Source organism: Rana temporaria, chromosome 1 (genome assembly GCF_905171775.1).
Source record: "Rana temporaria chromosome 1, aRanTem1.1, whole genome shotgun sequence".
Taxonomy (NCBI): domain Eukaryota; kingdom Metazoa; phylum Chordata; class Amphibia; order Anura; family Ranidae; genus Rana; species Rana temporaria.
In genome coordinates, this window is record NC_053489.1 from 354,935,761 (window position 1) to 354,958,332 (window position 22,572).

At 40.3% G+C, this 22,572-nt stretch overlaps 1 protein-coding gene across 1 annotated transcript in view; it reads left to right on the plus strand.

Moving 5' to 3' along the window:
* USE1 (unconventional SNARE in the ER 1) overlaps window positions 1-22,572 on the plus strand; it is a 197,012-nt gene that overhangs the window by 151,678 nt on the left and 22,762 nt on the right. The window contains exons 5-6 of the mRNA XM_040321253.1: window positions 10,915-10,933; window positions 17,434-17,464. Coding sequence (XP_040177187.1) covers window positions 10,915-10,933; window positions 17,434-17,464 — 50 coding nt within the window. The remainder of the gene's footprint in view (window positions 1-10,914; window positions 10,934-17,433; window positions 17,465-22,572) is intronic.

Sequence of the window (22,572 nt, forward strand, 5' to 3'; positions counted from 1 at the left end):
GGTGGGGGATGATAGATTGGAGAGATCCTATACAGGCTGTGCTTCTGAGCCACAGCCCGCATTATAACCTTATAGCCCAGCTAGAATCAGGATCATTTGCACCTTAGCCCAACAATGGTACTTATGAACAAAGTATGGCAGGAAATGAGATGCATAATGAAATATGAAGTGGTGTCAGAATTTTTACCATTATGGGGAACAGGCACTATGAAGAACTTTTTGTAAATTGGAGGAGTATCCTTAAAATGTTATGCAGCATTTTAAGGAATTACAGGAGTTTTATTAATTGCCTCGTAATAATTTCTATAAATATTTACAATTACGACATGTGGTCAATTCACATTTTAGAAGTGTCAGGATGAATATAAGATCAATGCACTGCACTGCTATCCTTATTGGCAGGGGCTATGGGAAAAATGGTCGGATTTCACTAGTCTTTAGTCAACTTATAATGGGAGATGGATCTGGGAGTCATATCAGAGGAGGAGCAAAATATTATGAATAGGGCCCCATTGGTATCTGTATCATCTACTCAATGCTTATCCCAATTGTTTATTATATAAAGGACCCTGGAAAAAGCTATATAAGGGGAGGCAGAGGGAAACCCCAGATTGCAATCTCCAGCTGACTTGCTCCATATGTTGTGGCCGTGCCCCAGACTGGTCAGATTTAATGACCACAGGCGACCACAATTAATGGAGCCTATAGTACTATAGTATTGAAAACGGATCCTAAGATCTGTTTACTGGGTTATTTTAATGAAGAGTTGTACTCAAGGAAAACTTTAATACCAATTGGAAGATTACTGTTCATGGCCCGCAAGCTAATTGCCAGAAGATTGATATCCCCAGTATACCATTATTTGAGGAATGGCGTTCTCAGGTAAATTATTCAATACTAATGGAACAGGTTTATCAGTTTATCAGAATAAGGGTACACCAGCTATATTACCGTATTTATCGGCGTATAACAGGTACTTTTCCCCCCTGAAAACAGAGGGGAAACAGTGCCTGCGTGTTATACGCCGATATCATGTTTTACCAATAGGGGTCAGGGATCGGGCAGGCCGCCCATGGCGGGGGGTAAGGATGAGCTCCAGCGTGTTCGCATAGTACACGTGCAGAGCCCGCCAGGAAGTCTGCACCATGCTGCGCTAATCACAGGCAGGGAGACATTTCCCGATCTCTGCCGCTGAGCATCGGGACGATGTCTCCCTGGCTGGGATTAGCGCAGCGCCGTGCAGACTTCCTGGCGGGCTCTGCACGTGTACTATGCGAACACGCTGGAGCTCATCCTTAGCGGGGGTGGGGTGTCAGGCCGGCCGTCCCACCTCCCCTGGCCCTGGAACAGCGATCCCTGCTAAGTCTAAAGTTGAGAAAAAGTCACTTGCCAGCCCCATCTACACAGCTGAGGCACAGGAGGCTGTGTCATTGTTAGATTTTAAATTCTTTAATATTTTTATGAATTAAATGTTTCTGAAGCATTTGGTTTAAACATGGTAGCTTTTAAGGACAAGGTCAATATAGGACGACAGAACAGCTGGTGTAGTGTAGGCCACATCCATTCTTGAAAGTCCTATGTCAAGACGGTGGGTGGAGATGTTACTTAAATATACATAAGTGGGTGTTAACGATCATCACAATCTTTCATGGAGCTAATCTATATATGTAATTATGCTAAGTTTGGCTTTTAAACCTGTATAAGAACACATGTGGGTAGTGTAGTGAGTTAGGAACTCCAGGGTCACCCAGCCCGATGGGGGTCTCGGGGTCATCGGACTCTGCAGAGAGATGGGGGTTGGAACCCAACCTGCTAGTAGGGACTCTAGCCAGCAGAGAAGATGTACCATCTATTTCCTCCTTCTGTTAACTTTCTGAGATGCCAACCTGCCATGATGTCTTATCAGCTGTAATCAATGTAAGCATTAACTGTTTGCTGTCATCTTTGGAGAATAAACATCATATAATGAAGGAACCTATGTCTGAATATTTTGGAAGCAACGCCTGGAGAAGGAGAGTTTTTGACACATCGCATGACACGTGTTAGAGGCATATGTCCCCTCTGTCCTTCCCCCCACATTCAACATTTGGCGAGCCAGCCATATTGGTGATTTTTTTTCCTAAAGCCTTGAAAGGGGGAAATGGACATGAAGTCATAAAGATGTTTTTTCAAGTCTTGAAGAAAAATACGACCAAAGGACCTAGAAGCAAAAAGGCGTTTGTGTTTCCATCAGACGAGAGAAGGCTCAAAAAACACAAATGGTGAGTTTTTACGCTGTCTTGTTTTCTCACCTGTTAGAATGCTTGTCTGCTTACAAGCTTACGAAGCTTACACAAAGCTAATGGGCCAACTATTTTGGACAGAATGTTCAAGATATCATGGAAAATCCAGCGAGGACTTTCTGGTTAAGGAGAAAGATCGTAGACGTTTACGTACGTGAAGAGCTGCCAAGAAGGTTCTAAAAAAGGTGAGAGTTCTCACAGAAGAAATAGGATCTAATGCTTCACGTTATTTTCACAGGCCACCATTGTAGTTACACAGGCAGATGTACACTTTGAGTGAGCTATTATGAAAGTCGGGATTTTGATGTTTGAACGGTCCAAGAATACACTATACATTATACATTCCTTTCGCTACACAAAAAGGAGAAAGACATTATTTTTACGCACGAATCTTTACATTTGTTTACTTGAGGATACCTACAGATTAACTAAACATTTACATTTAACACGTGAGCCAAAAATAAAAAGGAACTAGGCGAGCCAGAGATGAACAAGAACTGATAGAAAATTAATTCTTCAAAGAAAATAAGGACATTATTCTTCCAAGATAAAGCAACGTATGAATATACAGCAACATAAAAATGCAACAAGAAAAATCACCAAAGACAGACAATGTAACAAACGAAAGAAACTAAAGTTAAGACAAAGTTAAAGGACATTGCATCTCTTGTTTTTTTAAGTGTACACAGGAAAATCATTCTAAACAAGGGGTAAATATGTTTTTTATATAAGTGGTTTAACATGGGATGGCTAAAAATTTGTAATTGCATGTCATTCAAAGCACAAACAGGGGCAGAAGTTTAAAGGAAAAACTATTGATTAAAATTATTTAAGAACTGTATACAATTCAGTTAATGGAAAACAACAAGGTATTTAGTATTTAACAAAAATCCTACAGATTTGGTTGCAGAAAATAATAAGTTAAGGATTGAGCAATTTTTACAAAAGATTCCAAACTTGGTTTTGGTTATTAAATTAAAAGCAGTAGATTGTTTACTTAAGTTTACCCAGGAAAAATATTAAAATATGAAAGTTTTGTTCAATCCAAAATTAGCGAAAATAGAAGAAAAAACTACTGTTAAAGTTTTTATAATTGACTATTTCTGATGAGAATGAGAATTTTGTTTGGAGGAATTTTCTCGGGAAATTGGCCAATTCACAGTTCATTAGGCTGGAACTAATCTGTGAAGTTTCATGAGATTTTCTCCTAAACAATGTTTTGTCATTACTATAATCAAAGTCATATTATAACATTATGTACATGATTTTTAGCAGATGTACAAACCAAATATATTTAAATTTTTTAAAAAAGGTTAAAAATTGTAAAAACGATAAAATGAGATTGGTTAGACAAATTATATAGTGAATGGGTAGCTAAGACTGACAGTGACAGATCTTTCTCTGGGAGTGTGACATGTGAAAGAATGTACTATTAACAGAGAAATGGAGGTCGAGTTACAAAGCAGATGGTAAGTCATACCATGAGTTTTTTTCACTTCTATGGATATAAACACATTTAAGTGTTTAAATCTTTTTTCAGAAATCTGAAATAAAGGTTCATGGATGGGAAAAAAATATTTATAAAGGTATTACTAACTAAAGTAATTGTTTTGAAAAAACACGTGGGTTTTGCACCATTTGTTTTGAAAAACGAAAGGTGTTATTTTTAAACATGAGGTGTCAACACAAGGCTTTGATTAAGCTTTTGTCTGAGTGACAACTGGATGTTAAATAGTTAGCAAAGCCCAACCTTAATGTTCTTTTGCAAAATTAATATGGTTATAAGTAAAGTATAGTAAAGAAAAATACAATAATCTGGTAAAAATATTACTTTTACAAAATATAATTAGTCACAGAATAAAAAGGGGGACCATGAAAATTTTGTCTCAGTACAGACTGATAATGAAGATAAAATTCATTGTAAAAATAATTGATTCCAACAATAATGGATAGAGTTATTTTTAAATCAAAATATTTATTTTTGCATATCCAGGTACCTGACAGATTGACTGACAAATTGATTTTTGTTTGAGCTAATGAAAGAAATTTTGAATTACTCATTATTAGAGCATTTTTGTCATCAAACTTCTGAATATTGTTTTATTATGTTTATAGAGCAATTCAAAAGGCAAAGAGTAAACAAAGTATTGGGACATTTGCAATCTATGTAGATTGAGTATATTATATTTTTTTCACCTGCTAAAGGAGGATACAAGGATGTTTTTTCCTTTTTAGTTATTTTTTTTGATAAAATTAATTGAGGTAATTCTAGAAAAATTAATATATTTTTAATTAAAGCCAAGTTATGAGCTTTGTCACGTTTCATTGGGGTTGATTTCAAACCATGGAATCAGATAATGATTTTTTTCATTTTTATAGGACAGATGAAGGACATGTATGCAATTTTAGTATTTGATAAAGTTATTGTTTCTTATCATCTTTAGTACCCAGATATAATAGAACGCTACAATAGTATTTTTAAAGTCTAAATAGGGTAAGATGATTCAAGAAAGATATATACTAGGTGACTTATTTACCTGGTATATTTTTAGTTTAAACCATTTTCTAAAGTAAGGGTTGGTTACATTTTTTTTTGAAAAATGAAGAATGTCTGTTCTTCTATGTCTTTTTAAAATTAGCATATATAGTTATTTGCAATCTGTTGCATAAGACAAAGTACAGGTATAGGAATTTCAGAAGTTTGTTCACAAAATATGGCTAGGCCTTTGCTAAATTTAAATAGAAATGATGTTTTGAATAAGATTTCTACTTCTTATGAGTATGTTTCATAATTTATTCCAGTAGCTAAAGTTATGGTTAGGAATTTTAGATCTGAAAGTACCACGGATTTCAATAGTAAAGCCAGCTGAAATATTATTTGGAAGTTTCAATTGGGAAGGTTATTTTTATTTTTTTTGGATTCTTTCATGACCATGAAACAAGCACAACTAAAATTCTATTTTGTTATTACTTCTATTTTTTTCAAAATTATTTTTTGATTACGTTATCAAGGATCATCATTTTTGGATGAACTTCAATGATTTATTCATATGGACTTACATCAAAAGTGACATATTCCAACGTCAACCCAGCAACAGGTATAACACCTGTTCTCTCTGACATGCTGACGGTTCATGAACGAAATAGACATACGTTGCGCCCTTAGGGGCGCTTTACACCAGCCCTGCTCGTGCAGGAACCCCCCCCCCCTCTCCCCACCCTCCCTCTAATATACCCTTCTCTACCCCTTTCTACTATGCTCTCTAACCTTCACTCTATTTCTTCTACCGAAAATGGAAAATGGATCGGGAGGTCGGTCCAACCGGGCCCCAATACCGGGACCTCTGGGGATAGTCCTACTTCCTAATAGACACGCCCTGAGGGGGCTCAGTTACACCTTACTATCCCATTGAAATACTGTTTGTATGATCATAGGACTACGCTTGTTCCCGTAACTGTAACTAAGTCATATTGCTTTAACTGTAATTTTTGTATGTTGGTGGTCCGTGGGGACTGACTTTTTGATGATAAATAAAAAAAAATAAAAAAAAGTGACATATTGATCGATTGATCATTATGTAAGGGGGAGTTGGAATGTAATTCTAATTAAAGGAATTTTTTTATTTTTTGAAAATATGGAAAAATAGTTGTTATATTTTGGTTTCTAAATCTTTTATAAGAATACATATTGATACACATAGAATTATTATTTCACATAGAATAATTAATTTTTATTCATTTTTATAGAACACATAACTTGGGAAAATTGGATGGATAGTTTGTTATTACAAGAATGTATAACAAAGTATACATTTGAAGTATTCATATAGTTAATATACATACAGGCTTGTGTGGAAGAAATGATTTTAAAGTGTCTAAACAGAATTATTGTTGAATTAAATAATATGGAACATGGAAAAAATAAATAAAAGAAAGAGTTGCTTGCTGGTCATGGATAGATAAATAAATTAAATGGAGAGATAAAAAGATGGATAAATAAATAAATAAAAAAAAAAATAGAAAGAAAGATAGAATATATAAAAAAATGACAATCAAATAATGGGAAAGTTATGTTTATATGTATCCACAAACGAGTAGATTATGTTTATAATTGTTCAGTGTCAAGGATAATGTATAAAAAACTTATACTGAAGAAATTTGGTTATTGAAATTTCAAAAGAAATGCAAAAAAAATTGTATTTATTAATTAATAATTAAAATTATAGAGTAATATAATTGTATACATCAAATATATTTATTCTTTATGATAAAATAATTATATGATATGGTTGAAGTTATAAGAAGTAACATTTATGAAGGTAAAGGAAGAAAAATTTAATATTACATCATTTAGATGGAGAATAAATTAAAATTAATTAATAATATAATAATTTATAGTTTCTTAAAGGAATCAAATGGTTAAATATTTTACAGGAATATATCAGAATTTTGGAAAAAGTTTATGTACAATATCTGAAATGTTAAATTGTATTGTTTATATTGGAAAAAGTGAATCAGAAACCTTTATTATTTAAGATGAATGCACTTATTTTGTTAGTTAATTACAGTGCATTAAGGGGGAATTGTTAGATTTTAAATTCATTAATATTTTTATGAATTAAATGTTTCTGAAGCATTTGGTTTAAACATGGTAGCTTTTAAGGACAAGGTCAATATAGGACAACAGAACAACTGGTGTAGTGTAGGCCACATCTATTCTTGAAAGTCCTATGTCAAGACGGTGGGTGGAGATGTTACTTAAATATACATAAGTGGGTGTTAACGATCATCACAACCTTTCATGGAGCTAATCTATATATGTAATTATGCTAAGTTTGGCTTTTAAACCTGTATAAGAACACATGTGGGTAGTGTAGTGAGTTAGGAACTCCAGGGTCACCCGGCCCGACGGGGGTCTCGGGGTCATTGGACTCTGCAGAGAGATGGGGGTTGGAACCCAACCTGCTAGGAGGGACTCTAGCCAGCAGAGAAGATGTACCATCTATTTCCTCCTTCTGTTAACTTTCTGAGATGCCAACCTGCCATGATGTCTTATCAGCTGTAATCAATGTAAGCATTAACTGTTTGCTGTCATATCTTTGGAGAATAAACATCATATAATGAAGGAACCTATGTCTGAATATTTTGGAAGCAACGCCTGGAGAAGGAGAGTTTTTGACACATCGCATGACACGTGTTAGAGGCATATGTCCCCTCTGTCCTCTGTGCTCTCTGTCTATCTCTCTCATCTCTCCCCCTTCCCCCCACATTCAACAGTCATTGTAAAATGAAGCTTGTAAATATCTCTATAGCTCTGTTTTTTCGGGCTGCTCTCCTCCTCCTCCAAGTGTAGCTTTGATTTGGAGGAGGAGAGCGGTCACATGACCATCTGTGTAACATCAGAGAAGAGCAGTCATGTGACCAGGTCAGTGAAAAAAACTGAGCTATTGAGGTATATGGAAGCTTTGTTTTTCAATACGTTAGGAGTGACACAGGAGGAGCAGTGTGGAAGGGGCTGACAGTGATTTTTTTTTTACTTAACTGTAGAAAATGCTGGCAGCACTGTCCCGGGAGACTTGGGGTCTCCTGGGAGTGCAGGAGGGCTGTGTACTGGAAAAGGGATGTATAATGGATGGGGGCTATATACTAGGGTTGGGGGGATGTGTACTGGATGGGGAGGGGATGTGTACCTGGATGGGGGGGCTGTGTACTGGATGGGGTACTGGATAGGGGGGATGTGTACTGGATGGGGTGCGTGTAATACGCCGATAAATACGGTAGTTAAACTGTGGGGACTTTGGCTAACAGCCCCAGGACTGGCTTTATTCTCCTGGGCCACTCTTAGAATATCATAGAATGAACAACGAGGAAATAAGTAGATACATAATGGCCGGATATGATGCCTTAAACTGCATGGAAGGATTTGTAGAGGTGGCCTGGAGGGGGGGTGTTCGGGGTTTTGTTTTTGTTATATTGATATTCTGGAGATTTTCTGAAATAAGAGATTGGGATTTAAAAATGTACTTTGCAGAATTATTGTTTTGTTTTGATGTGATGTTGGTATGTTGTATTTCTGTAAAAAAAAATCAATAAAAATATGATAAAAAAAAACAAAAAATGAAGAGTGTAAAAACAAGTGCAGCTCTGCACAGTAACCAAGCATCTTCCATGCTTTTTTTTGTCAAAGCGCACTTGAACAAGCTGAAATTAGGAGCTCATTGGTTACTATGCACAGCTGCACCAGATTCTTAGTGCACTTGTTTTAGTAAATCACCCCCAATGGCTGTTTGGGATAGGTAGAGGGGGCTAGCAAACAACTTTATTTCCCCCACGTCCCTCTTGCTCCCCTACTGAAAAATCCTGATTTTCCCCTGAGACTACAGCCAAATTTTAGAGCTTCCCGAGGATTGGGGATTTCCTGTTCAGAAACGAAATTCAAAGTTAGATAGACTACAAAGATAGATACCACCAAATTACTTATTTTCGAAGGTTAATCTGAAATATGCCCCGCACTCATTGTTTAACATCATTTAAGTTGATACACTTGTACCAAATGCTCTGGGGCTGTAGGGTCATTTTACCATACGGTCTGAGAATGCCCACCCATATGTACCTTTTGGTCCAAGGTCACTCATTTTACCAGTAGATTCCTAACATATATATAATCCTTTACATTGCCTATTGGGCTATGTAGAGGATGACAGTCTACCTAATGAAACAAAACAACTTTTACACCTTCTGTTTTGTTTTTTTGCCAATAAATTAATAATGATGCACTGGAAGTCCAATGTCTCTCCCTCTTTATCTCCATGGCTTAATCTTATTCAGGCGATTCCCATGTACAAACTGACATACAAAGATCGGGGTTGCCCAAAGTAATTCGATAGAGTATGGTCCCCTTGGCTAGACTACAATTCGGTTATAGGGCTGAACGTACTCGGAACTTATGAAATTGCCCTCTTTAAAAAAAATAGACCTGCAGTGGGATTGGGTTGTTCAGAGATTTTAGGAGATTGGTCTCTTACATTATTCTTGCTGCTAGAACTGTGATAGTATGGAATTGGAACTGCTGATTGGTAGTGGTTTTTGACTGTGTCAAACAGAAACTGAATTGGATAATGATAACCCTTCCTGCGCACATAATACCCAAACCAAATGTGACAATACATGGAACCTGTGAATACACTAGCATTGGATTAGCGAGACCTGGGAGACTCCCTTTCTGGTTTCCTATTTTTCTCTACCTTTTTCAAGTACCGTATTTATCGGCAATCAGGGCAAAATCATGGGTTGCGCGATATATGCGATACTCGCTTCCCGCACTGTGTTTGAACCACTCCGCCGACATATACCGAGCGCAGTACACTCGGGTATACTCGGGCAGGCTCGGCTCCGCTCGCGGTCACGTCCTGTACATCCTTTACGCGAGAGGAGCCGAGCCTGCCCGACTATACCCGAGTGTACTGCGCTCAGGTTCAAACACAGCGCAGGAAGCGGGGATCGGCTGAAAAACACAGCGGGGAGGACACCACGATGGCCGCAGAAGGACGCCAGACTGGACAAGGACGCCGGGCAAGAAACCGACGAGGGGCATCCAAACTGTAAGTATTTCTTTTTTTTTCAGGAATTTTCCTTCCAGGTTGGGGGTGCGTGCTATACGCCGGGCCGCGTTATATGAAGATAAATACGGTACTTCTGTCCTTTGTCATTTCTCTTTTTTTTTCCTCTCTCCCTTCTGTCTCATAAGAAGGGGTTGGTTTTATCGTTGTCACTTTATTGCTGCAGACAGTTTTGGTTAAAATTGGATATACGTTCCTTTTAGTCATGTGTCTTTTTGGGGTATTTTACCAATTTTCACTCTCTGGTTGAAGTGTGTTGTATGGAACCGCAAACTACTTATTCCATGGCAATACTTTGTTCCCTAGCAGCATTGTAATTGCTTTATTTAACCATAAGTACATTATACATGCCAAAACAAGAATACTGCAAAAATACAGTTACATTGGTATGCTGGTAACATGCACAGCATTGTAATGTCACTGTTGTGACATTGTCGGTCTGAACAAAGATTTGTTTTCTATACCCATCTATTTTGTTGCTTGAAAAAATTAAACGGATTGTAACTTAAAATGCCTTGATGGTGTGGGGTGGTTGTCGGTATGGGGAAATGGGAGTTCCTAGGCAGGCTGTATTTGCATGCAGACTGCCCAGGTAATGCCCACACATGAAGAAGGGAAGGAAAGAGCCAGATAATACTGGAAGTTAGGTGTAGCTTTCTGGCCTGCTGTAGCTTTTAAAGCACACTATGAGAAGTGCACAGTGTGCAATGAAAGTCATAATGGAGTTCAGCTTGTTGAGCTGAATATTTGATAGATTCAAATTTAAATAAAGTAATAATGGTATGTAAATGTTGACATCTGGACTGTTTTTTGTAAATCTGGGTCTGTTTCTACTTTGTATTTGTACATAAAGACATAGTGAAGTTTAAAGTATTGCAAGTCCATTTTGATCTTGAACTGATATTTTGTTATGTGAATTATCTATTTATATTTCAAATAACATCACTTTTTGTATTTTAGGTACATATGCTCTCATGATTTACCGTTTAACTGTTTTTCCTCTTTTTTTCCAGAATACCATCCCTTCTACTGGTAATTTTTTTCCACTGTAAAATATTACATTTATTTATGATAAATTTAGAATATGAACTTGGATACAAGGTACTAGACTTTAGACTATAGTATATATGCACTTTCACTATGAATTATACATTTGTATTTGGCCATTCAGCATCTGCAAAAATACCGGAAAATGTGAAAAGCCTGGCACTGATTCGACTTTAAGTAAAATTGTATAGCCTTTATTGGTAATCCATCAAGACATTAACCACTTGCCGACCAGCCGCCGTCGTTATAGGGTGGCAGGTATGCACATTCCCGCAAATCGCTGTAGGTGTACATCGGCTCCTTTAGGGAGCTGTAGCAGGCGCGCTGTATGATGGAGAACCAGATGCGCGTGGCCGGCGGGCACGATGTCCGCCGGCCACCCGCTGCTGCGGTAACGAGAGCCAGAACGGGGATCTGTCAATGTAAACAGACAGATCCCCATTCCTAATGATTAGGAATAGCGATCTCTCTCTCCTCCTCCAGTCAGCCTAGCCCCCATACAGTTAGAAACACACCCAGGGAACCCACTTATCCCCTTGATTGCCCCTAGTGTTAACCCCTTCCCTGCCAGTGACATTTATACATTAATCAGTGGCTATTTTTAGCTCTGATTGCTGTATAAATGTCAGTGGTCCCAAAAAAGTGTTAAATGTCCGATCTGTCCGCCGCAATGTCTCAACCCTGCTAAAAATCGCAGATCACCACCATTACTTGTAGTAAAAAAAAAATGCCATAAATCTATCTCCCATTTTGTAGACGCTATAAATTTTGCACAAACCAATCAATATACGCTTTTCTTTTTTATACATCATGGGACACAGAGTCAGGCTAATATTCATTACCTACTGGGTTATACTTCATCATCAGGTGAATGGACACTGGTAGAGAAAAGGTCGTTGGACAGGAAGTGATCCCCTATATAACCCCCTCCCATACAGGAAGCACATCAGTTTTTTACCAGTGTCTGCAAGGTGGATGGCATGGTTTGTTTGAGCTCTCTGAGCTCCAGGTCTCTAGTCCAACAATAGGTTCTTAAATGGATCAAGGGATTGACTGATCGGATCCATTTGACACAGGCTTTATAGGCCTAGATAAATGGTACCCAAGCTGCACAAAGAAGAATCGCGATTTTGCAAGGCTTTTGCCTGTAATGCGGCCTCTGGCGCTGGACCCTGCGAAGTGGAATCCTGGACACCGCAGCACTAAGGAATTCCTGCAGGGTGCTGTATAGGTCCAGGGAGTGGAAGAAAAGGGTACCCAGTCCTTGAAGGTCCTCAAGTGACAGGAACCCACCAGAAAGGGTGAAGATTGGGCCCTTAGTTTCTAAGTGGCCCTGTGCCTGGGCGGGTAATTGAAACTTTATTTTTTATTGTGGGGTGTCTCAGTGATTGTAACAATCAGTCAAGCTAGCTAGAGGCTGGACACCTATGTGCAGTGACCAGACGGGGAGTTTTGGGCTAGCTGTGGGAGTTTGCAAAGTGTACCCTTTTTGCTTGTGTCTGGCTGTTTTTACCTGCATTTTGCCTTGGTTCGCCAGGGCACATGTGTGTTCGCTTGAGTGCCGCTATGCTCAGCAGTTTGATTGGCGGCCATGTCGCACACTGCTTCGCCGTTTATTCGCAATAGCTTTTTATTTGGGAGCACAAGGATTTGCATCATACGCGAATACAACCACGCCTGTTTGCCGGGACCACACATGTGCATTCCGGAGCAAACCCAGCTTTAAGCTGTGTAGGCCAAGCCTGCGGTGCTTACTAAGGCAGCTGTGGGATACAGAGCAGGCTCTGAGCAGACACTTACAGTGGTTCATTCCTTCCTTACCTGGGTCATGTGAGTCACCAGGTGGTGCTTGGCAGGCTAAATGTGCTTGGCAGGATTGTTGCATAGGGGCTTGGTGAGCCCTTTTAAAGGGTCTCCCTTCTGAGGTGTTTTAAAACTACACCCAAGTACTTTTTGTGGCAAGTAAATGTCTTCAAGAAATATGAGAGGGACTCAGTAGTTCCTGATTAACCTAGTTGTATCCCCTGAAACCTAGTTGTATCCCCTGAAAGACCAGAGGCTTCCGGGCAATCTGAGCCACTGCGCCTATCTGGTATTGTGCCTACAGTCAACGCTGCCGCTTCACCCTTCATCACTAAGAATGAACTGTCCTAGGCCCTAACCGGGTTAGAGCACATGATTGCTGGTATGATTGGCTCCATCCCACAGGGTAGCAGGAAGTGTGACAGATCCCCCTCCCCGGAGTCTCCTAGTTTAGAGCAGGAGTGGGTTGAGAATGGGGAAGAGCTAAAGGCTCAGGATTTAGTGGAGTGTCCAGCAGTTGAGTCGTCTTCCGAGCAATCTGGACAAGCAGATATCCTATTGATGTCTGCCTCTCAGCCGCAAATACTTTTTTGATCCTGACTCTGATTGAAATGGTTAGTTCTGCCTTTAAGTTGCCTCTTGCAGAGGTGACTGAGCCCCCCTGGTCCTCTTTGGGATCCCTCAGGCCTCTTCAGGCCGCAAGGCTTTTTCCACTACACCTCCTGTTGTATATTGGGAACATCCTGACAGCATTTTTGTTACTCTTAAGAGGTTTTCCCTTTTAAATCCCATGGATGAAAAGTTCATTAAAAAAGAGTATGCCAGCAGTAGATGCAGCAATCTCTTCCTTAAACCGGAACTTAACTTGTCCAGTAGATAATGCACAGGGTTTGAAAGACCCTGTTGACAAGAAATTGGAGTCATTATTAAAGGCTTCCTTTCTTTGGCCAGTTCAGCTATTCCCGCAGCTGTTGCAGCAATTGGTATCTGCCAGTCCGTAAAGGATCAGGTCAAACGGCTTGATAAATCTAACCAGGAGGATGATCTGCCTGAAAAGACAGATCTTTCTCGAGCGCTGTGTTTTGCTATTGACACCTTAAATGATTCATTACAGCAGTTTTCTCGTCTGGCTCTCATCTATACATTAGCGCAGGCTCTTATGACTTAAGAACTGGTCAGCTGAGCTTCCTTGTAAAAAGTTATTGGCAGGTTCCTCTTTTCATTGGGAACGTTTATTTGGTGATCACTTGGATAAATATATCCAAAAAATCTCCGGAGGGAAGAGTTCTCTTCCTGTTAAGAAAAGCACCAGACGTCCCTCTTTAAAACCTTAAGGACTGCTTTCCCCAATGTCTCAGCGTCAAGGAGGTTCCACTGCCAACAGGGCACTAGCGCTAAGGGCAAGCCGCAGGGCCAGAAGAAGCCCTGGGTCCAATATTCTTCTAAAACCAGCACCAAGCCATTTTGAGGAGACGCCCCCAACTTATTGCTTCAGGCACTACATTATCTAGTGCATGAAGGAGTGATTATAGATGTTCTGGTATCCGAAAGGGGCACAGGGTTTTATTCAAACCTGTTTATGGTTCAGAAACCAAATGGGGACACAAGGCCCATTTTTGACCTAAGATCCCTAAACAAGTATCTATTGATACAGTCCTTTCGGATGGAGTCTGTCCACTCAGTAGTAGCCTCACTCCAGAGCATCCATAGATATAAAGGATTTACACAAACCTATTTTCCAACCTCATCAGCGGTTCCTATGTTTTTCAGTAGAGTAACGTAATTTTCAGTTTGTGGCTATACCCTTCGGGCTAGCTACAGCTCCCCAGGTGTTCACAAAGGTCTTAGCACCAGTACTGGGTCTTTTAAGGGCCCAAGGGATCCGAGTGCTCGGGTATCTGAACAACCTCCTACTCAGAGATTACTCATTACAGGCTCTAGAACAGAGCATAATATGTCCAGTGCGGTATTTAAAAAGCTTAGGCGGGATCATAAATACCGAAAAGTCAGCCTTGAAACTAGCTTAAAGTCTAAAGTATTTAGGTCTGATCCTAGATACAGTTCAAGCAAGAGTATTCTTGCCTCCTGTAAGGATCTATGCCCTGAAGGTTCAGGTGCGTCAGATAAGGGGCACCAGACAACCCTCCTTTCGGCTCTGTATCTTCTAGAGAGGATGGTATCCTCTTTCGAGGCAGTGCCCTATGCCCAGTTCCATTCCAGGCCTTTACAAAAAGACATCTTGTTGGCTTGGATGAGAAGAAGAAAAGTCCTGGATTATCCAATGTGCTTATCTTCTCAGGCACGCTTAAGCCTAAACTTGTGGTTGCAGTATTAGAACCTGCAAAAGGGAAAATCCTTTCTCCCAGTAACTTGGAGAGTAGTGACTACAGATGGCAGTCTCTCAGGCTGGGGAGCTACCCTAGATGGGCTCACAGCTCAGGGAAAAATGGTCAGGGACAGAACAGATCTTGCCCATCAAAGTCCTGGAATTATGGGCAGTACGTCTGGCCCTACAGTGCTGGACGGTGGAGCTTCAGGACTGCTCTATCAGGGTTCAGTCCGACAGTGTCACAGCAGTGGCCTATATAAACCACAAAGGCGGTACCAGGAGCCGTTCAGCTCTGAAGTAGGTGAACCACATACTAGCCTGGGCAGAGGGACATGTGCCAATTTTATATCGTCGGTCCATATCCCGGGAGTGGAGAACTAGAAGGCAGAATTATCTCAGTCACCACCAGATCTGCCCGGGGGGAAGGTCCCTACACACAGGAGTATTCCAGGAAATTTGCCAGCATTGGGGATGGCCAGAGGGTGACCTATTGGCATCCAGATTCAACAACAAGCTACAGCAAATTGTGTCCCGAATAAGGGATCATTTGGCAATCAGCAGATGCTCTGATGGTTCCATTGAGACAATACTCCCTGGTTTATGCTTTCCCTCCGATCCCTTTCCTTCCACATTTGTTGCACGGAAAGAGGTTCCAGTCATTCTGGTGGCACCATCTTGGCCCAGAAGACCCTGGTTCCCTGAGATTGTGAGATTGACAATAGATGGGCCACGGACGCTGATCAAATACCACCAAAAGAAAGCTCTCTTTGTGGGGGAAAAAGGACATCAATTTTGTTTGGGTACAGTATCGTACGACCACGCAATTGTCCGTTAAAGTGACACAGTGACATAGAAAATGGCCTGGTCATTAAGAGGGACAATTTTGGTTGGTAAGTGGTTAGAGAATCAGTTAAACCTCAAGATTGCAAAAATATTGGTTTCCTTTATTAAAGGCATTTTTTTAACTAGATTAGGTAGCAGTGTCATTGAATTTCCTGTGTTTTTGGTTAGCTTTACCTTGTAATGACAGGCTCATATAATTTGGCTGCCGTTTGAAGTGTCATGGCTGATCAATTCCCCTATGTCCATGTATTCATTAACCTAGCTTGTCCCTAATGACAGGCAACTTGTTGTTCCAGGTCACACAGTGTTCAGTGCATGCCTTCTGGTTTCATGTGTAATGCTAATCTGATGATGCACATCTCTTCCAGCATGTTAATTGTTTCATCATAGGAAATGTTATTACTACAGACAGAGGTCACACGTTAACCTATGCAGTGCCATACCCGCGTGCCTCATGTTTGAACACAAACAGAAAATCCTGACTTAAGCCTCATACACACGGTACGATTGTTGGAAGGGAATTGTCTGTTGACAAACTGTTGTCCTAAATTCTTACCGTTTGTACGCTCTTTTTGACAATTGTTGTCCAATTTTTGACCAACAAATGTTGAATGACAGGCTAGTAAATTTTCGGCAGACAATGGCTCAACGTCTGATTTTCATATGGTCAGTACACAAATCCGTCCCACAAAAGTCAAAAGTACAAACACACATGCTCGGAATTAATTAATGCTCACCAAACACAAACTTAGCAGAAGGGGCCCAAAGGGTGGTGCTCAACTGAAATTCCTTGTAGTATGTCACTACCTTCGTGTTTGTGGCACGACAATTGTGTACCGTTGGTATGCAAGACAAGAGCCTGGCACATGCCCTTTTGACTAAAATCAGACCCTTGGTTGGCCAACAATCGTACTGTGTGTACGAGGCTTTAGAAATGTGAAGATTTACTCTACTTTAAGCTGTGTGGACACATCATGAAACATAATAAAACTACATGATTAATTTGCATCTTTAGCAGGGGAAAACACAAGGTACAGGTAGGAAAGATTATGATATCTTTAAAGATGACAAGTGTTTTCAGCAATATTGTATGCAGTCCTAACATCACATCCTAGTGGTGACCAATAGCAGCTTGTTGACATCAAAACAGGATGATCAAGGCCACACTCCTGGAAACAGGGTTCATGTTCAGTCATTTTTAATGGGGAAACTGTCAATGTATAATTTTTAGTGAGAGTGAAACTATTATTTAATGGATAAGCAAAAGGGTAATTGTTTCTTCATCTTCTCAACCCATCATTGCTGTTTTTATTAAATGCCAAACTTTCTCTTAAAGCTGTTGTGCATATTTATTATTAACCCACCAGTTTTGTGTGTTTAGAATGTGTACAATATTATATAATGTGTTGATTTATACGTTTTAGTTCCTTTTTCATATTGTTTCAATTACCATTATTTAATAAACTGGGCCTTAAACTGCAACTTCCTCTTTCTGCTTTTTCTTTTTTAGATTCAAGTGATGGCTATCCAAGGAAAAGGAAGTGGGTATTTTTCAGATCCTACATTTTTGAAGAATTTTAGAATGTTAAGTTTATTTTCATAGTTTTAATACACTTGTCTTTAACCACTTCACTACCCAGCCATTGTCAAATGACGTCCACAGATGGGATCTTCCATCCTGGGTGGATGTCATATGAGGTCCTCGGCTTTCCGCCGCTACTGCGGGCCCCCAGGGGCCCGCAGAGCAGCGATCGGGGATCCGTTGTGTCCCTCGGGACACAGCCGTCCCCCGATGGGGGTAGTGAAGTGGCGGCGGCAGAGCTTTCAATTTGGTAAACCGGCTCCCATATGCAGAGCTGCAGCAGCGGCGTGCATGGTGCCCGCCCCCGGGGATCCGGTGTGTCCCTCGTGACACAGCCGATGCCTGATGGGCTGAATGTTGCGGCGGGTGGCGGAGATTCCGGTATTATCGGATTTGATGATGCAGAGTGTGCAGCGGCGTGCACAGTGTCCGCGTGCACGGTGTCCGCGCGCCCCAGGGGGCGCTCATCGCGGTGATCAGGGCTGAGGCTTTTCCCTTGGATATAGCCCAGCCCCGATCAGGGTAAAGAGCCAATGAAATTGTCTCTTTACCACGTGACTGGCTGTGTCCAATCACAGCCAGTCACTAAATGTAAACAAAAACACACCATTGTGTGTAATTTACTGTTGCTGGGTTCTCCTCTTCACACAGTGATCCAGTGTGAGGAGGAGATCAGCTAACAGTGTGTTACACATATTTTACACGCTACTACTCTTCCCAGATTGCCCCCCCCTAAATAAAGAGTACCCGCCACCTCACCAGAGTACCCGCCACCTCACCAGAGTACCCGCCACCTCACCAGAGTACCCGCCACCTCACCACCTGCCACCTCACCACCAGAGTACCTGCCAGAAACCAGTACCTGTTTGAGAAATGAGATGTGCAATTTATGCTCGTAGAACGCCTGACGGTGCTACTTGGATGTTAGACCTCTATACAGGGAGTGCAGAATTATTAGGCAAGTTGTATTTTTGAGGATTAATTTTATTATTGAACAACAACCATGTTCTCAATGAACCCAAAAAACTCATTAATATCAAAGCTGAATATTTTTGGAAGTAGTTTTTAGTTTGTTTTTAGTTTTAGCTATTTTAGGGGGATATCTGTGTGTGCAGGTGACTATTACTGTGCATAATTATTAGGCAACTTAACAAAAAAAATATATATACCCATTTCAATTATTTATTTTTACCAGTGAAACCAATATAACATCTCAACATTCACAAATATACATTTCTGACATTCAAAAACAAAACAAAAACAAATCAGTGACCAATATAGCCACCTTTCTTTGCAAGGACACTCAAAAGCCTGCCATCCATGGATTCTGTCAGTGTTTTGATCTGTTCACCATCAACATTGCGTGCAGCAGCAACCACAGCCTCCCAGACACTGTTCAGAGAGGTGTACTGTTTTCCCTCCTTGTAAATCTCACATTTGATGATGGACCACAGGTTCTCAATGGGGTTCAGATCAGGTGAACAAGGAGGCCATGTCATTAGTTTTTCTTCTTTTATACCCTTTCTTGCCAGCCACGCTGTGGAGTACTTGGACGCGTGTGATGGAGCATTGTCCTGCATGAAAATCATGTTTTTCTTGAAGGATGCAGACTTCTTCCTGTACCACTGCTTGAAGAAGGTGTCTTCCAGAAACTGGCAGTAGGACTGGGAGTTGAGCTTGACTCCATCCTCAACCCGAAAACGCCCCACAAGCTCATCTTTGATGATACCAGCCCAAACCAGTACTCCACCTCCACCTTGCTGGCGTCTGAGTCGGACTGGAGCTCTCTGCCCTTTACCAATCCAGCCACGGGCCCATCCATCTGGCCCATCAAGACTCACTCTCATTTCATCATTCCATAAAACCTTAGAAAAATCAGTCTTAAGATATTTCTTGGCACAGTCTTGACGTTTCAGCTTGTGTGTCTTGTTCAGTGGTGGTCGTCTTTCAGCCTTTCTTACCTTGGCCATGTCTCTGAGTATTGCACACCTTGTGCTTTTGGGCACTCCAGTGATGTTGCAGCTCTGAAATATGGCCAAACTGGTGGCAAGTGGCATCTTGGCAGCTGCACGCTTGACTTTTCTCAGTTCATGGGCAGTTATTTTGCGCCTTGGTTTTTCCACACGCTTCATGCGACCCTGTTGACTATTTTGAATGAAACGCTTGATTGTTCGATGATCACGCTTCAGAAGCTTTGCAATTTTAAGAGTGCTGCATCCCTCTGCAAGATATCTCACTATTTTTGACTTTTCTGAGCCTGTCAAGTCCTTCTTTTGACCCATTTTGCCAAAGGAAAGGAAGTTGACTAATAATTATGCACACCTGATATAGGGTGTTGATGTCATTAGACCACACACCTTCTCATTACAGAGATGCACATCACCTAATGTGCTTAATTGGTAGTAGGCTTTCGAGCCTATACAGCTTGGAGTAAGACAACATGCATAAAGAGGATGATGTGGTCAAAATACTCATTTGCCTAATAATTCTGCACTCCCTGTATGTGGTCAGGTTGTGTAAAAGTCTCACACATGTGGTATCACTATACTCAGGAGGAGTAGCAGAATGTATTTTGGGGTGTCATTGCAAGTATGCATGTGCTGTGTAAGAGAAATAACTTGTTGTTATGACAATTTTGTGAAAAAAAATAAAAATAAAAATACAATTTTTTATTTCCCTAGAATTGTGGGAAAACATTACAACTTCAAAAAACTCACCATGCCTCTTACTAAATACCTTGGAATGTCTGCTTTCCAAAAATAGGGTAATTTGGGGGGTATTTGTACTTTCCTGGCTTGTTAGGGTCTCAAGAAATGAGATAGGCCTTCAGTACATCAGGTGTGATCAGATGTGATAATTTTCAATGATTTGCACCATAGCTTGTAGACTCTCTAACTTTCACAGAGACCAAAAAATATACACTTTTTTTGGTTATTTTTACTATAGATATGTAGCAGTATACAGTTTGGCCCAAATTTATGAAAAAAAAATACTTATTTGCAAAATTTTACACTAGAAACTAAAAAAAGGCGTTTTTTTTTTTTTTTTTTTTTTAAATCTCTTTTTTCGCTTATATTGCAAAAAAAAAAAAAACCCAGCAGTGATTAAATACCACCAAAGGAAAGCTCTGTTTGTGAGAAAAAAATGATAAAAATTCGGTTTGGGTACAGTGTAGCATGACTGAGTAATTGTCATTCAAAGTGTGAGAGTGCTGACAGCTAAACATTGGTCTGGGAAGGAAGGGTGTATAAAAGCCCTGTATTGAAGTGGTTAAAAAGGTTTGGCTAATGTACCTTTAGTTGAGTTATGTACAGTGCAGGCTGTAGTGGAGAATAAACAGAATGATATACTTTTTCTTTTGTGCTTCCTATACATGAGGCCCAGTTGAAACTTCCATTAGATGAGTGAATGTCTACATACATTGTTTGAATAGAGAGTGTGGGATTACCAGACACTCCTACCTCTAATTCAATTACAGACCTGGGGGCAGATCCACAAAGATCTGCACCCGCGGAGCGTATCTGAGATACGCTACTCCGCCGTAACTTACCCGGCTTTGGTTTGAATCCAGAAAGAATTTGCGCCGTAAGTTACGGCGGCGTAGTGTATCTCTCACGGCGTAACAGTGCGGAATTCAAATGCGGCGAGTAGGAGGCGTGTTTCATTTAAATGAAGCGCGCCGCCCGCGCCGAATGGAACTGCGCATTCGCCGTCCCTAAATTTCCCGATGTGCATTGCACTAAATGACGTCGCAAGGACGTCATTGGTTTTGACGTGACCGTAAATGGCGTCCAGCCCCATTCACAGACGACTTACGCAAACAAAATTAAAAATTAAAAATTCGACGCGGGAACGACGGCCATACTTAAAGGATCACTAAAGGAAAAAAAATTTTTTTGCTGAAATGACTGTTTACAGGGTATAGAGACATAAAAGTTAACTGATTCCTTTTAGAAATGATTAAAAATAGATTAAATTCAATCATATAATGTGCCTGTAGTTTCACTTTCGTTTTTAAACTGGTTTCATGTTTATGTGAAGTAAAGAGACCCACAGAACAAAAACAAACAAATCCAGGGCAGTGTTTTGTTTTTAAAATGAATCGGATTGGTTCTGAGGAGTTTTAGACACACAGCTTGGACCGCAGTGAAAAGCTGCCATGAGATTTTTCATAAGGAGCCAGACAAGCAGGAAGTGTGGAGATCACAGCAGAATTACAGCTACTTCAAAGCAAAAACGAACAATGAGGACATGAAACCAGTACTGCAGTAAGGTAAAGGAAGCTATTTAGCTAAAAAAAAAAATTCCTTTAGTGATTCTTTAACATTGCGTACGCCACCAGATGGCAGCTTTAACTATACGCCGAAAAAAAGCCGAACGGAAACGACGTAAAAGAATGCGACGGCCGCTCGTACGTTCGTGGATCGTCGGAAATAGCCAATTTGGATACTCGACGCGGAATACGACGGGAACGCCACCCAGCGGACGCCGAAGAATTGCATCTAAGATCCGAAGGCGTACGAAGACGTACGCCTGTCGGATCTAACCCAGATGCCGTTGTATCTTGTTTTGATGATTCAAAACAAAGATACGACGCGGGAAATTTGAAATTACGCCGGCGTATCGGTAGATACGCCGGTGTACTTTCTTTGTGGATCTGCCTTATGCTTTCTAAGTTTACTACTGAGCATTATCTATAAAGTTTGAGGCCCAGAGGACTTGTGAAAGCCTCAGTTGATAATGATGGCAGGCTCTTCTCGAAATTTGTTTCAGTCATTGACCGGTTTCATGTGTCTGTACTCTCCTATTAAAATGAAAAGTAATTTTGAGAACTTATTTTGCGATATTATTGCAGTGTTTGTTTACCTTGAAGTAATTTTTATATAACTTTTTACATTTTTACAAAACAATGTAATTCTTTTAATGGATTTTACAGTTTTGCAAGTGTGCACTTCCATATTTTTGTTACATAGTAGGTGAGGTTGAAAAAAGACACCAGTCCATAAAGTCCAACCTATCACTCCTTTTTTTTTTTTTAAATTCCAAACTTTCTCTCAAAGCTGTTGT